This window comes from Gossypium arboreum, chromosome 9 (genome assembly GCF_025698485.1).
Source record: "Gossypium arboreum isolate Shixiya-1 chromosome 9, ASM2569848v2, whole genome shotgun sequence".
Classification (NCBI taxonomy): domain Eukaryota; kingdom Viridiplantae; phylum Streptophyta; class Magnoliopsida; order Malvales; family Malvaceae; genus Gossypium; species Gossypium arboreum.
Genome location: NC_069078.1, coordinates 22,292,688 through 22,308,263, shown reverse-complemented (window position 1 = coordinate 22,308,263; position 15,576 = coordinate 22,292,688). Strand labels below are relative to the sequence as shown.

Below are 15,576 nucleotides of genomic sequence, written 5' to 3'. Positions count from 1 at the left end.
TTCAGCCTTGGATACGGGTAATGGGTGTTACAAGGCAAAAACTTCTAAAAGTAAAAGACTTATTAAACAATGGAAAACAAACATATAAAACTTAAAGACAACAAAAGTCCAAATTGACTTGTAAAATAGAAACAAATTAAAAAGCTGATGAAAAGAGGCACCCACTTTCCAAGATAAACTGTTTGAGGCCAATGGAGTTTCAACGACGACAAACACCGTAATCTATCCATAATAACTTGTAAAGATAATAAAAATACCCACAAGCTAGATCTACAAACTGAAAATAGAAAAGATATATGGAGTGAATGGGGAGAATAAATAAAAATTGGTGGGAGAGAAAGAAAGGAGGTAGCCAACTTGGAAGTTGACACTTACCATGCTTGGACAAAACAAAATAGAAAAAGCAAATGACTTGGAGAAAAAATAAATCAAAATTTACATCCAAAGGAATTAAGCGAAAGTAATTCTAAAGATGAATTTAATTTTTTGATAATTATTTAAAAAACAATTTCTCCCGTAAAAAAACTATTGTAAATTAAATATTATGGATTACTTTACATAAAGATAAAAAGTAAGAGCACATTAGTGTGCAAATTAAAATATTAAGAACTTAAAAACACAAAAATTTACAAAAATTAAATAGCAAAATTAAGGGGCTATTTAGGAATTAACCCTCCCTTTATTATAAGCAAAACCCACAAACGGCAGTATACTATCTAAGAGATATTTATATAGTATTTTATTTAATTTTGAAGGTCCTTCTCTATCTCTGTCAAAGCTAAAAAATAACTAAGAGAAAATAGGTATTGTTAACCTAGCAATTCCTCTCTCACGCTCTCTGTGCAAAATCGTTCCTCTCTTCAGACCCTTTTCTCTCATCGACCCATTTGATCTCTCTCTCCCTCTGCCTTTACCTTTTTTTCAGAATCTTAAACGCCGCCGTATCTCCGCCGCGATCTCTGCTTTTTATATTCTCTCGATGGCTGACGGAAAATTAGATCTACCTGATGATCTCCTCTCCTCCAAAACCAGCTTCGACCACTCCTCTCTCAAAGGTATTCTACATTCTCTTTTCCCTTTCCTTTTTACGATCAAATATTTGTCTCATTGTTTCCTCTAATTTTATCTTATTGCATGCTGATTGTATTGCTTTCCATTTCAATTCAATCTCTTCGCTTTCCCCTATTATTCTATTCTTTTTTTCTTCCGGAATATTTCATTTTTTGAAATTTACTAGTTTGGTTTAATTTATTAAATCTAGATTTCAGATTTCGTTCATGGTTTATTTATTTTTGCCCCTAAGATCTCGTTCGATTTTGTTGAAACCTTCTATTTCTTTTTACTGTGTTGTTATAAGAGATTATAATTAGAAAAAAAAAAAGGAAGTGCACAATTGTTTCTATGTGAAATTATATTAAGCTTAAACCTTCGATTTAGATGCACCAGACAATGGATATTACTTTTATGAAAGAAGAAGAAGATTACTTTAGTTGCTTATCTTAATTATTGCAAAATATAAACTGCAACGTTGAAGTTGATATGGTACTGTAGTATGTCTTCTTCTTATTATTTCGACAGATTGAATTCAATGAAAGGATCACCTATTTCAATTAGGAAAATTGGCAGTTCGTTCTCAAATAATTTGATACTTTAGGACTCCATAGAGACAGGCTGAGGTTATGATTTCTGCCAAATTAGCCTATGTATTAATGATCTCAGATATTGTTAGTTTTAGGTGAAGCGTGGGATGGGAACTTGGAGGACAAAGGACACGTGGGGTTACTTGAGGGCACCAAAGGTAATGCTATTTGTCGTATGTTGATGTTTTTGCATTTTAAAAGCCTAAGTTCTCTTTTATTGTAAAATCTTACCCTTTTTTTCCCTAGCAGATCAAGCAATTTCAGAGAGCAATATACCTTTGTCTCCACAGTGGCTTTACTCTAAACCATCTGATTCTAAGGTGTTAGCTACTGGAACATCTGGGGTATGGAACTCTATTTTCTCTTGTTAATATGGTACTTAGTTCATTTCCATATGAGGGTTTAATGTGTTGATCTCTAGTTTTATTTAGCTTTATGCAGCAAAAGTTTGGGTAAAAAGTATATCTGATCACGTAAAACTTAGTTAGACTAGCATCTATCACTGAATGCTGATTACAAATTTATATTTGACTTTTACCTTATGAAAAATTCTCATTTTGGTTTGTATCCTTTCTGTGGTATAATTTACTACTCTGACAGGATATAAGAGCCACAAATTCGTTGTCCCATAGAACCTCTGGTGATTCCAATCTGAAAGATAGTTGGCGTCTGGATGGGTCTCAGGACAAGAAAGACTGGAGGAAGACTGCAGTTGATCTTGAAAGCAGTCGCCGTTGGCGTGAAGAGGAGAGAGAAACAAGCTTACTTGGCCGAAGGGATCGCAGAAAAGAAGACCGTCGGGCAGATATTTCATCGATGAGGGATGTTTCTGAAAACAAGCTTACTTCTTCAGAGAGATGGAATGATATTAATAGTCGTAGTTCAGGACATGAATCTCGAAGAGACAACAAGTGGTCTTCAAGATGGGGTCCTGAAGACAAAGAAAAGGATTCTCGAACTGAGAAGAGGACAGAAGCTGAGAAGGAAGAAGCCCTTACTGACAAACAAGCTTTTGTAAGTGGGGGGCGCATAGCTTCTGACCGTGAGAATGATTCTCGTGATAAGTGGAGACCACGACATCGTTTGGAAATTCATGCAGGTGGGGCTGCTTCTCATCACAGTGCTCCAGGTTTTGGTTTAGAGAGGGGACGAGTGGAGGGATCAACTGTGCGGTTTGCAGCAGGACGAGGTAGATCAAATGCTAATGTAAGCCTACAAATTGGGAGGCCAAAATCTGCTTCTGTCATTGGATCTCGTCCTCTGGACAAAAACAAATCATTTAACACATATTGCTACCCTAGAGGAAAACTGCTTGATATTTACCGCAAGCAAAAGACTGTTCCAAATTTTCTCACTGTACCTGATGAGATGGATCATTTATCACCAATAACTCAGAAAGAAACTGTTGAGCCTGTAGCTTTTGTTCCTCCTGATGCAGAGGAAGAGGTATCAAGCTTATAATCTGATTTATGGAATAAAAGTCTACTCATCTTTATCCTTCTATGTGGTTGCATTTAATTTTCTTGCTTGATTCTTGCAGGCTCTCCTTGGAGATATATGGAAGGGAAAAACTACAAGCAGTGGAGTGTCGTACAACACAGCTAGAGACACAAGTAAGGGTCAAATGCTGATTTTTAGTGTGTTGCCCAGTAAATAACTAGATATGATTGAGATTCTTATTTTTTGTTTCTTTTTGGTCCTAACCTGGAACTTATTGATGTGATTCCAGGTGGAGGGAAACAAAGTTCTACACTTAACAGGGAGGATAGTGTTGAATCAGGTGAGAATGCTGCTGTAAACAATATTTATCAAGGGAATTATGCTGGGACATATTATGCCTTAGATTCACAGATGATTGTGACCGAGGGTAGGAAACTATCATTTTTAGTTGTTGACTGTCCATTGAGAATATACTCTTGATTTGTTCTGCTTGTCCTCGCAGAAATAAATAGTACAAAAGAAGGTGGGCAGAGACGTGTTTTACCATCTGACACAGGTGTGACCCATGCTTTGATATCAGATAGGGAAATTGATGGCTCCATAAATGATGCTGATGAAATAAAATCTATTGATAAAGGACAAGTCTCTGATTTGAAAATGCAAAAGCTACCTAGGTTGGAGGATAAGGAATCATCCATTCATTTTGGAGAGGGTGGCGAGCTTCCTGAAGACTCAGGTTCTCTATTTGATTTTTCATCACTACAGGCTACCCTAAGCCATAACCAGATAGATATTAAGGGAAATTATGAGGCACATTCACTGGAAAGTGTTATCCCTCCTGAGGATTTGAGTTTGTGCTATCTTGATCCTCAAGGGGTAATTCAGGGACCATATCTGGGAATTGACATAATTTCATGGTTTGAGCAAGGTTATTTTGGTACAGACTTGCCTGTTCGATTGGCAGATGCTCAGGATGGATCTCCTTTCCAAGAACTTGGCGATGTCATGCCACACCTAAGCATGAATTCTGGTTCTGCATCCAGTGGTAGTGCAGTTATGAGAATGCAATTACCCGATTCTTTTGAAGGTAGCTTGGGTGAGACCATATCTACTTCTGCTTCTGCTCTTGAATTTAAGGGGTCTGACATTGGATGTGATCATAAGCAGTCTTTGTCTGCTGTTGAGACTTCTGGAACTGATTTTCAGTTAAGACGACTTACTCAAAGTTATCCTTCTGAGTATCAGTCTTCTGAAGATCAAAGCCTCCATGAATTCGTTGCTGCTCAAGAAGAGGGTAAGTTTATTAGGTTGGACCTATTATTGATTTTGTTATTTATTGTGTTTGTTAATAATGCCTTCCTTTCCTCTTGTGTGCTACAGAAATTATTTTTCATGGAAGGCCCACAAGTGCGGGGGTTGATCCTTCTAAAATTTCTGGTGAAGTTCAAGGTTCTTTTGGCAATCCTGCAAGCCATTTGTCCATTACAGATGAGTTTTCAAAAACCAATATACCTTCTCATCGAGATGACGAGCTGCATCCCTTTGGTTTGTTGATGTCTGAGTTGAGGAGCCCATCTGGTTTGAAGTGTTCTCAATCATCTAATATAGCTTCCAGCATCGGTGATAGGGGGCAGTTTTTAGATCCTTTGCTTGATACAGAGACAAACTTTAGTGATCACAGTGTTGTTCGTACAGTCCCTGAACAGACTTCTTTTCCTGAGGCTTGGCCTGATGATTATAGAAGAAATGCTTTGTCTAACCCTAACATTCATCTAGGAACTACTGGTGGTTGGCCCTCATCTCACAAGGAGCACGAAGACAATAGTTTTGGCCTTTTACGTCAGCTAATATCACAAAAGCTGCCCAATGAACCACTTCAAGAGGAAAATCATTTCTCTCATCCCTTTTCATATTCAGCTGGATTTGATGTGGAGCATGTCCAGGGTTTCGATCTTATGCTGAGCAAAAATCTCAACCGCCAGAGATCAATCCATCATTCAGATCCTCATATGGAACACCTTTTGGAACTTCAGTTTCAACAGCAGCGGCAGTTGGAACTTCAGCGACAGCAGCAGCAGCAGCTGGAACTTCAGAGGCAGCAGCAGCTGGAACTTCAGCGGCAACAGCAGCAGCTGGAACTACAGCGACAGCAGCAGCAGCTAGAGTTACAGCGGCAGCAGCAGCAGCTAGAGTTACAGCGGCGGCAGCAGCTAGAGTTACAGCGGCAGCAGCAGTTGGAACTACAGCTACAGCAGCAGCAGCAGCAGTTGGAACTTCAGCGGCAGCAGCAGCTTCGTCACCACCAAATTAAATTGTTACAGGAGCAGCAGCAACATCTACAGCTGCCACATTCTCAAGCTCAGCAATTGCTTCTTGATCAATTGCTGCAGCATAAGATCCCTGATCCTGGTTATGGTCAGCAAATATTTGATGCTGCTAGAGACAACATAATCGATCAGGTTCAGTTACGAAGGCATCTCCTTGCTGAATTGCAACAGAATTCTCATGCTTCAAGGCACCTGGATTCATCACTGGAGCAGATCATCCAAGCGAAGATTAACCAGGGTGCACTCCAAGGGCAGCATGCTGAGTTTTTGGATTTCATGTCACAGGCAAAGTATGGCAATATGCTTCCTTCAGAGCATCAGCTTCGTCTTCAACAAGAACACTTGCAAGCGCAGCAATTATCTATGGCACTTAGGCAACAATTAGGAATGGAGGGGAATAGAAGACTTGCTGGTTCATTGTCTGTAGATGACGTTGGTCAGTTTGTTGGGAATCCTGGCAGTCATCATCAGGCTCAATCTGTAGGGTTGAATACTTCAGGTCTTTACCAGCAGAGGCTATCATCTCTTGAAGAGCATATCTGCAATCTTAAGCAGAATCATGCTTTGGAGGACCTACCAGAGCGAGGGATTTTTGACCCCAACTCTACAGCATTTGGCAGGTTGACTCTTCCTGTAGCTGCTCCTGGAATGAAAGTAGACAATGCAAATTCTCTAGATCTAGCAGAACATCTTTATATGCACTCCAACAACCAACTGGATCCATTTTCTTCAGGTAACCACTCTCTTAACCAGCAAGTTTTAAGCAATGTATACGCTTCTCATCCTGGTGCAATGGAGAGCTTCCATGCAAGGAAAAATGGGCAGCTAGAAAATAGTTGGACTGCAAAAGAGATACCACAATTAAATCTTGAAGCAGAACTGCAAAGAAGGGAGTCTGAAGTTGATTCAAGTGCTTGGGCATCAGCTGGAGGGGTTAATGAAAACTCTAAGAAGGCTTTAATGGACCTTCTTTACCAAAAACTTGGTATTCAATCTATGCAATCATCAGAAATCGATCGTCAGAATTCTACTTCATCTTCCAGAGGGCGGGAAACCTTTTGGCCTGTTTCTGGGCCACAAACTTCCAATTTTCCTTTTAATCATTTTCCAAATCAGGAAGTTCATGTGAACAACTTGTTTCCGGAAGGCCATCAAAATTCTAATTCAAGTGCCTTGTTGCAAGGTCATTTGTTTGGAGTTGCTTCAAGTGCATCTGCCAACCACATGGTTAACTGTGAAAGATTGCCTCTTAAAGCCAATTCTGGCTCATTTGCAGAAGAGCAGTCATTCTTGTTGGGCATTGAAGATCCTTCTCGTAGTTGCTATGCAGATGCTAGCTTGATGGGAAAATCAGCTGTGGATAAAGAAATAGCAGAACTGGAAGGAAAAGACAAAGAAAATGGAATGAAAGGCATGAGTACAAGGAATGGTTCTGTGTCAGGGTCTGAGGACAATGTATTAGAGCAAGTAGAGACAACCTTGGACTGTGGTGACCTACCAAGTGGCATCCATAGTCGGCATAGTTCTCTTGGAATCGGTAATCTTCCCAACTATTTTTTTATTCCTGTTTCAACTTAGGTAAATGTCTGTTTCTTAGATGAATTAAATCTTAAATGTGAAATGGTGCAGATGGAAGCGGCAGGTTGTATGGGTATGAAATTGGAGTAGATAAGTCAGCTGGAGAAGATGTTTCTAATGATAGGTGTGGTTCTTTTACTAAATGGTTTATATAAGAGGCTACTATTTAATGTCCATTATCATGACTAAATTTGCTGCTACGACAATGGGTAGGAGTCAATATTGGATATTTTGTGTTGATTTTGTTGTGTTCTTAGTTTGATAATTTACACTTCTACGATACATCTCCCTATTAGCATTTGACTCGGCTATTTTGAACTTTATTTGCAAAGCTTTATAAAGATCCTCTTGTTATTGATAGGTTACCTTCAATGCTGCCAAATGGGCTTGACAAAGTTCCACAGAAATGCCCAACCGTGCCACGGGTTTCTTCATCCCAGGATGTCTTTTCTGATCAAAGCTCACTGTCATTTGTCAAGCAGAATAATTCTGCAAGCCTTGCAACTTCTGATGGTACGATTTTATATCTCTTTCTCTCGTTATACAAAAGGTGGAATGACATTTTCTTCACTTGTATTCACTGGATCTTGTGTTTGATTTATTCAGAAGGAAAACAGGGGACTATGGCAAATCTAGGAACGATGAGGAGTGTAGAAACTCAGGCATCTAGCAAGAAAGACCTCCGTTCTAGGAGGACCTCATCTTGCAATGATGCTGCAGTGTCTGAAGCATCATTCATTGAGATTCTAAAGAAGCCGGTTCTACGTGGGATTGAGGCAGCTAACAGCACTTCTTTGGAACCATCTGATGGTGCAACACAAGCTGGACGAAGTGGCAAGAAGAAAGGGAAAAAGGGAAGACAGATTGATCCTGCTCTACTGGGTTTCAAAGTCACCAGCAACCGTATAATGATGGGTGAGATCCAACGCCTTGATGATTGACAGCCTCCACTTACTTTGTACATTCCATGTAAATCCTCTAACCTTTCTTTTGTAGGTAAATTGTTGTACAGCATATTTGAGTAGCATAGGCAATTGATTAAATTTTTTTTTTCTGAAAAAGAATTAGTTTTTGTTCGAAGAAGCAACATGTGTGATCACTTTTTGTTTCTGTAAGAATTAGGCTCACGATGCCTAAATAATGTCCAGTTGCATTATGGAATTAGCTTTGTTATTGGGGGCGTAAATGAGATGTACTTACAAGCTAAGCTATTGAATTCTACTTTATAGAAGTTTAAATTTGATTTGGTTATTTTCTAAGTTAATCTTGAGTAAGCTGAGTTCGAGAATACTCGATTAGGGTATGTGCGTAATTGACCAAAAACATTTGTATATGAACAAATCATGGAAGGAAAGCTTAAGTGGGTAGAGTTTAAATAATTTAATTTTATTTCTTGTTGATTCCGGTTATAAACCAAGCTTAAGCTTGAACTAGAGTCTTAGCTATTTTTATCTATTTTTTGACCCAAATTGTTCGATAGTGTCATTGGGGTCCTAACGTGTGTTTAAGTGATGTAAAAATGTGTCGGAGGCCAAAAACGAGCGAGAACGGCTCCTAGGGCAAGGGTATCGCGATATCCAACCCTTGGAATTGTATTACCTCCGATAGTATAGAAGACCAAAGATCCCATTAGTGGTATCGTGACATTCTTTTTGGGTATTGCGATATCCACCTCCCAAGGAAGACCCAAAGTTTCAATATTGCCTAAGATATTGCAATATCCTTTTCGTGGTAATGATGATATCACCTTCGTTAGGGGACAACCTTAGACAAAAAGGGCAGCCCTTGTTTACCCGGCCCACCAGTCTAATAAGGCTTGTGTAAGGGCCTTTTTGCCAACGAAAAGCGATATCCAAACCTATTTACCGGTAAGATTTTCGGGGACGAAAATTTCTTAAGTGGGGGAGAGTTGTGACAGCCCAAAATTGACCCTAGTCGGAATGTGGTTTTGGGACCATTAAAACCGAGGCATAAAAATAATTAAAATTTATTTTGATGCCTATAATATGTGTGTGCTCATGTATGACATTTTATGATGATTGATTTAGTGTTATAAAGGTGAATTCCACTAGAAAGGACTTAGTAGTTTCTCGGGTGATAATCAATCACAAGTTCGTAGTCTTTTAGCAGTTCTAGCCAACTTACCTTAATTTCAAATAGGAAATTAATTATCACATACCTGATCACTTTAACTTGATTACACATTCGATCAGAACTTATCATTGCCTCTAGGGAAGCAGTAAATCGATCTATGGAGTCCCATATTAGGTTTCACCCTAATCCGGCAAAATCTCGTAACCCTATTTCTAAGCGTTCGATCAACTCCGCTTAATTATGCCAAATCTACTCTTAAATAGTGACTTTTACTCCTCTCGTTAGAATACACTTCAAAACAATCAAAATTTGCCGAGGAGAGAGACACACATTAGCTTAATTTTAGGTTTAGTTTTCTTTAGTTTTTTTTTTTTTTTACTTTTTTAGGGTTTTTATTTTTCTCTTCTACCTTATATTAGAGTTTTTTTTTTTTGCATTTACTTCTTGTTCTTGTTGTTCTTAGTGTTAGGTAAGTTAGTTATTACTGTAGCTAAGGTTTATTTACATTTCTAGTCCTCGTACCTTGCTTTTAAGACTCTTTAAGCTTTAGTTTAATGTATTTCAGTTTAATTTACTTTAAATCTGTTAAAACTTGTTTCTTTTTATGTTTCTTACTTTAGATTTTCTTGTTAAATTCTTTTGGTTTCATGCTATTTAAGTTTTCTTGCATAAAAATCTCAACTTTTATATTTTTCTCAAGCTTTACTTTCATGTCTGCCTAGTTTTCCATTGTTATGTCTATTTTCTTTACTTTGAGCACGTGTAACTAAACCTTTAAAGAGGTTGGCTGATGGAGGTGTGGGTAGTCTAAAATCCTTTGGACGAAGGAATAAATCGTAACAAATTGGACTAATTTGAATAGAACTGAGAAATTAGGTAATGACGCCCCTAAGGGAATATCAAGATAAAGTGAGACTGGAAGGTAATCTTGTCCTGTACCTGTTCATTAGTCCTGGATTAACTGACGATATCGGAAGATAAACCAAACCTATGGTAAAAATTGAGATCGGAAGATAAAATGAAGCCACTTGGTAATTTACCCGATTTATGTCCCTAGTCCGAGATTTTGTGAACCACATCAAAGTCAACCAACCCCCATTAGTTATTTGAGGGTCAATGAGTGAAGATCCAAATCAACACCTTAAGCAGTTTCTGTAACACCCCTTACCCGTATCCTAAGTCGGGACAAGGTTCGAGGCATTACCGAACTTTAACACAAGCACACATACAAAATCGGGCCATAAAATTTTTTTGTTCAAATCGATTTCATTCATACATATACAAATTTTTATTATATGGGCCTACAAGGCCCAAAACATACATTGAAGATGGTTCGGGACTAAACTGAGAACTTTCGGAACCTTTTCAACACTTAGGAAATTTTTTTATTTTGGAGAGTCACACGCCCGTGTGGGTAGGCCGTGTAGTCACACACGCCCGCGTCCTCAGCCCGTATAACTATCTGATTATGACTTCATCAGAAAAATAAGGTCACACGACCAAGTCACACACCCGTGTGCTTAGGTCGTGTGGCGAATTAAATTTCAAAAATTAAGTGCAGACTTCACACGGCCTGGGCACACGCCCATATCCTAAGACCGTGTCTTCCACACGAGTGAGACACACAACCATGTCTCTGTCCATGTGTTTACTACTAGGCATTATGTTTTGCATAATTAGGGTGCAGAGACACACGGTCGGATCACACGCCCATGGGGGCAGACCGTGTGTCACACACAACCTAGACACATGCCCGTGTGTCTAACTTTATGGACAATTTCTAGGCTATTTTCCAAGCCAATTGCCACCCTTAAACACTCACATACTCAATTCCATTCCTTAGCATGCAGTATGAAACATTTGATCACTCAAGCATTCACATTCGAGGTTAAATTATGACTTAGAAATGTCAACATATCACCTATTCAAACTAACATGCTTTCATGTGGCATTCCACACCAATTTCATATTTGTCTATCATCTGTGCTAATATATTTTCAAGTTATACAATTGTACCATTTGTATTGGATATACATTTATCATTTCCCATATACCAACATACATGGAATTCATCACATTCATTAACCATAAGCAACCATAACCACAATAAAGCATAAGCATATTTGCATGCATGCATTAATAATTAGGGTTACAACCTAATTAATCAATATGAGCCACCTCTCATGGCCATATAGAAAATAATCATAATAACATCATGAGCCAACACATTTGGCTAATCAATATGACACATAACAAAAAGACCAAGTCCCTATACATGCCATATATAAAATAATGAGACTAATTATACCCAATGCTCAATTGGTAGTGTGATCATGTCTCTAACGTCCTCCGATTCTGGCGCTAGCCTGGTGAAACTATAAGAGATGGAAAGGAAAGGGGGTAAGCATAAAGCTTAGTACGTTCACATGCAAATAAAATGCAACTTAAACAAGTAGTAATCATACATATAACATAATGAACATAATCTTGCTTTTCATCAAATCTCATAAACTCATTCTTCTTATATACATATACACATGTTCTTAACATGAGCTCATTGTATTTCATGTCATTCACATGAGTTCGATGTACATACTTGTGCCCACTTGCACATAATAACTTACTTTCTTGTCTTGATGCAATTGTCAAGATTACTCATTGTACTTCTCTTGAATTACCTGTTGAACACTCGAAATATTATCGGATACATCGGAAGCTTGCATCTAACTGCCTTATATGTAGCCAATGCTACTTCATATGCCAGATCACATGTTGCTAGCTTACGAGCTACTCACGAGACTTCTCATACAGGCCGTTAGGTATCCGCAACACATACCGGACTACCTCGCCATCAATAAAATGTACAAGACTAGTACCCGAACATGAAAACATGTGTCATATATATCATGAACCCAGACCTCAACTCAATGAGTTCGGATGTCACTTATATCATGAACTCAGACCACAACTCAATGAGTTTAGATTACATAATTCCTAGTGACATGTCACTTGTATCCTAACTATTCCTAAAGTTCAAACGGAATTTTCTCAATATCACATTTCGATTGAGCTTGCTCGTAGTGTCAATTTCAATACTCGTAGCACCAATCACATACTCATGGGATAATTAAGGCATCATTTATAATAAAAATGTAAGCATTTAAACACATGGTACAATATCACATTAATTACATATACTTACCATACATGCAATGTCAAACATTTAAAGAATGGTATATGTTGTATTATTTGCAAATGAACTTACCTTGGTACAAAACGATAGAAACGAGTCTAATTCTCATAAATTTTGTTTTTCCCTTGATCAAGACCCGAATCATGTTTTTCTTAATCTATAATGCCAAATTCAACTTGTTCAATACACACATTACTCATTTCGACCCATAACACATACTTAGGTAAAATTACCTTTTACCCCTAACTTTTCACTTATTTACACTTTAGACCTTAGGTTCATAAAATAAAATGCATGCAATTTCTTGGTTATCCAAGCCTAGTCGATTCATATTCCATCTTATATCAGTCCATATTTTCCTTTATTTCACTAAAAATCCCTTAGCAAAAGATGTTTATCACACATCAAATATTCATATTCCTCTATTAAACATCAAAATACAATCATGTCACACATGTGTCACATTTCATACATGAACCCTAGCTCAAAATATTGGTAGAAATAGGTAGATCGGTTGATGACAACTTAAAAAAATTGTAAAGAACATTAAAAACGAGGCTAGTGAGCACTTACAATCAAGCTTGAAAGATGAACAAAACCCTAAATATGGCTCCTTGAGAATTTTAACTAGCAACTGAAGAAGATGGACAAATTTTGCTTTCTTTTTCCCTTTTTATCCTTTTATTTACCAAAAGACAAAAATGCCCTTAAGGCATTTCTTTCCAATTTTTCCTATTCATACCCATTTTTATCCAAAATTTTAGAACTTGGTCTAATTTCTATTTAAGGACCTCTAATTAATAATCCAATGCAATTTCATGCCTAAAGCTTTTAGAACACAAGTTTTGCAACTTATTCAATTTAGTCCCTAAAGTCAAATTGGACATCTTAGGCGTATAATTTCTTCATGAAAACTTCACAAAAACATGTAATCGTATCATGGATCATCAAATAATCATAAAATATTTATTTCTATTTTTATATTTGTGGTCTCAAAACTACTGTTCTGACTAGACCCTAATTTGGGATGTTACAGTTTCTAACCATTTGTGATACTTTCAAGTATAATGGGGTATCTGATGACGCTATACGTATCTGATTATTCCATTTCTCTCTTACTGATGATGCTTTTATGTGGTTATATTCACAACCACTAGATTCAACCAACACATTAGACGAGCTAGTGAGCAAGTTTTTGGAAAAGTATTTTCCCTTGAGCAAGACCATGAAACTTTATATGGATATTATGAATTTTCAACAATTGGAAGGAAAGTCATTGTATGAGGCATGAGAGCACTTTAAGTTAATGTTGTGCAAGTTTCCATACCATGGTTTACATGATTGGCTGCAACTTCAAGTCTTTTACAATGGACTTGACAGGAACTTACACTCTAGTCTTGATGGAGCATTTGCGGGAGCATTCATGTCAAAAACCTACGTCGAGACTTGTCAACTCATTGATGACATGGTGATTAAATTTTATATGTGGCCGGATGAGCAGCTCATATATCGAAAAAAACAAGCAGCAACTAATGTTGTGGGTAGTGAGGATAAGTATCAGCAAGTCCTTGAAAGGTTAAATTAATTGGAGATGAATGCAACCAAAGAGAAAGTCCAAAACCAACCAAATTTAACCCGTTTTAATGCAGGACACGACGATGAGGGCAACCATATGGAGGTGTGCAATAGCCTGCTTTTAGTGAAATCAGAACAGTGGTTTCTGGACCACAAATTTAACGTAGCAATATTAATTTTATTATTATTTTAATGTCTACAGCATGTTAGTATTACCGTATAAAAATTTCGTTAAGAAATTGTCATTTACTTGCTTAATTCAATAAAAAAGACAAAATTGCAAAAGGTGCAAAATTTGAGTTCTATAAGCTAAAGGGATTTAATAACTATATATGGTTAGAGGGTTTATGTTGTAAATAAACCATTGTTTTATTAAGTGGATTCTTATGGACATCTTTTTAATGATTTTTAAAGTAAATAGTAAAGGTTACTTTAGTAATTTCATAAATAAATTAAAACAAAAATAAGAAAGGATGATATCATATTCTCTGATGCATCATCCACAAAAAATTTTAAGAGGGAAAAACCACTAGATAAGCTTGCATATTCGACCAACCTTCCAAAGCCTGCATGGTATGATTTTTCGTTCTGTTTTTAATAATTTCTATGTTTTTGGAGTAGTACCTTAATCTAGCTAACCCAGTGACTAATTTGTGCGAAGTTTGATGGTAGAAAATAAATCATTGCTGTTAGATAAACAACTTTTTTAATTAATTTTTGATAAATTTGTCAATTAGGGATTAAATTGAAAAATGTGAAATATTCATGGTTTAATTTGTGAAATAATAAAATCTGTGAGTTGCTATAAGCTTGTATGAAATTTGGCTAGGCTTGGGTAGGGGTGGAATTGCATGAATTTCATTTTACGAGCCTAAGGAATAATTTGTAAAGAAATGAAAACATTAAGAGCAAAAGTGTAATTTTGCAAAAATGTGAATTTGGATTGAATTGAATAGAATAGTTATTAAAATTTTTAAATTTATTCATTTAGATCAAGATAGACCACGTACGGCTTTATATCAAGGCAAATAAAAAGCTTTAGATTAATCGACTACATTTCTACATTTATCGTTGAGGTAAGTTTGTACGTTTAAAAAGTGTTTTAAATTATGTTTTAAATGCTATTATTTTATATAATGTCAATGCAATAGCCCAAAATTGGGTCTAGTTTGAACAGAGATTTCGGGACCACAAAATCCGAGATAGAAATAATTATTTTATGATTATTTTGAGGTCTATGATATGATTGCATGATTGTGTGAAAATTTCGTGAAGAAATTTTATGCATAAAGTGCTCAATTTGAAGTTAGGGACTAAATTGAATAAGTTGCAAAACTTGCATTCTAGAAGTTTCTAGTATGAAATTGCTTTGAAATATTAATTAGGAGGTCTTAAATAGCAATTTGACCAATTTCTAAGTGATGGACAAAAATTGGACATGGATGGAATTTTTGAAAGTTTAGTAAGGAAGGGCATTTTGGTCATTTGGTAATTAAAAGAAATAGAAAGGGAAAATAAAGCCAAAATTGACTCATCTTTCTCATAGAGCGAAATTAGCATGGGGGAAGCCATGGCTAGGGTTTTCAAGCTTTCCAAGCTAAATAGTAAGTCCGTTCTAACCCCGTTTTTCAAGTTCTTTACGTTTTTGGAACTCCGGTAATTTGATTAAGCTTATTCTAGCAATAATTTAAGCTAGGGTTCATATTTGGAAAAATACCCATAGGTGAAA

General features: G+C 36.8%; 1 protein-coding gene across 2 annotated transcripts; it reads left to right on the top strand.

The window, feature by feature from the left end:
• The first annotated feature begins 706 nt into the window (after positions 1-706).
• Positions 707-8,171, top strand: LOC108457057 (uncharacterized). 2 transcript variants are annotated; one of them, XM_053018810.1, is made up of 11 exons: positions 707-1,055; positions 1,736-1,798; positions 1,890-1,984; positions 2,241-3,086; positions 3,181-3,253; positions 3,370-3,420; positions 3,583-4,374; positions 4,461-6,944; positions 7,037-7,109; positions 7,347-7,498; positions 7,592-8,171. In XM_053018810.1, the coding sequence occupies exons 1-11, from the start codon at positions 980-982 to the stop codon at positions 7,924-7,926; spliced, it is 5,040 nt and encodes a 1,679-aa protein (XP_052874770.1). In that variant the 5' UTR covers positions 707-979; the 3' UTR covers positions 7,927-8,171. The 2 variants fall into 2 exon arrangements, with proteins under 2 accessions (XP_052874770.1, XP_017611361.1); XM_017755872.2 differs by having other exon boundaries at positions 1,730-1,798.
• The last annotated feature ends 7,405 nt before the right edge of the window (positions 8,172-15,576 follow it).

Coding starts and splice junctions, on each gene's coding strand:
- LOC108457057 (XM_017755872.2), top strand. CDS start 980: ATGGCTGACGGAAAATTAGATCTACCTGATGATCTCCTCTCCTCCAAA. Junction 3,087..3,180: donor CTCCTGATGCAGAGGAAGAG/GTATCAAGCTTA, acceptor TGATTCTTGCAG/GCTCTCCTTGGAGATATATG. Junction 4,375..4,460: donor CGTTGCTGCTCAAGAAGAGG/GTAAGTTTATTA, acceptor TGTGTGCTACAG/AAATTATTTTTCATGGAAGG.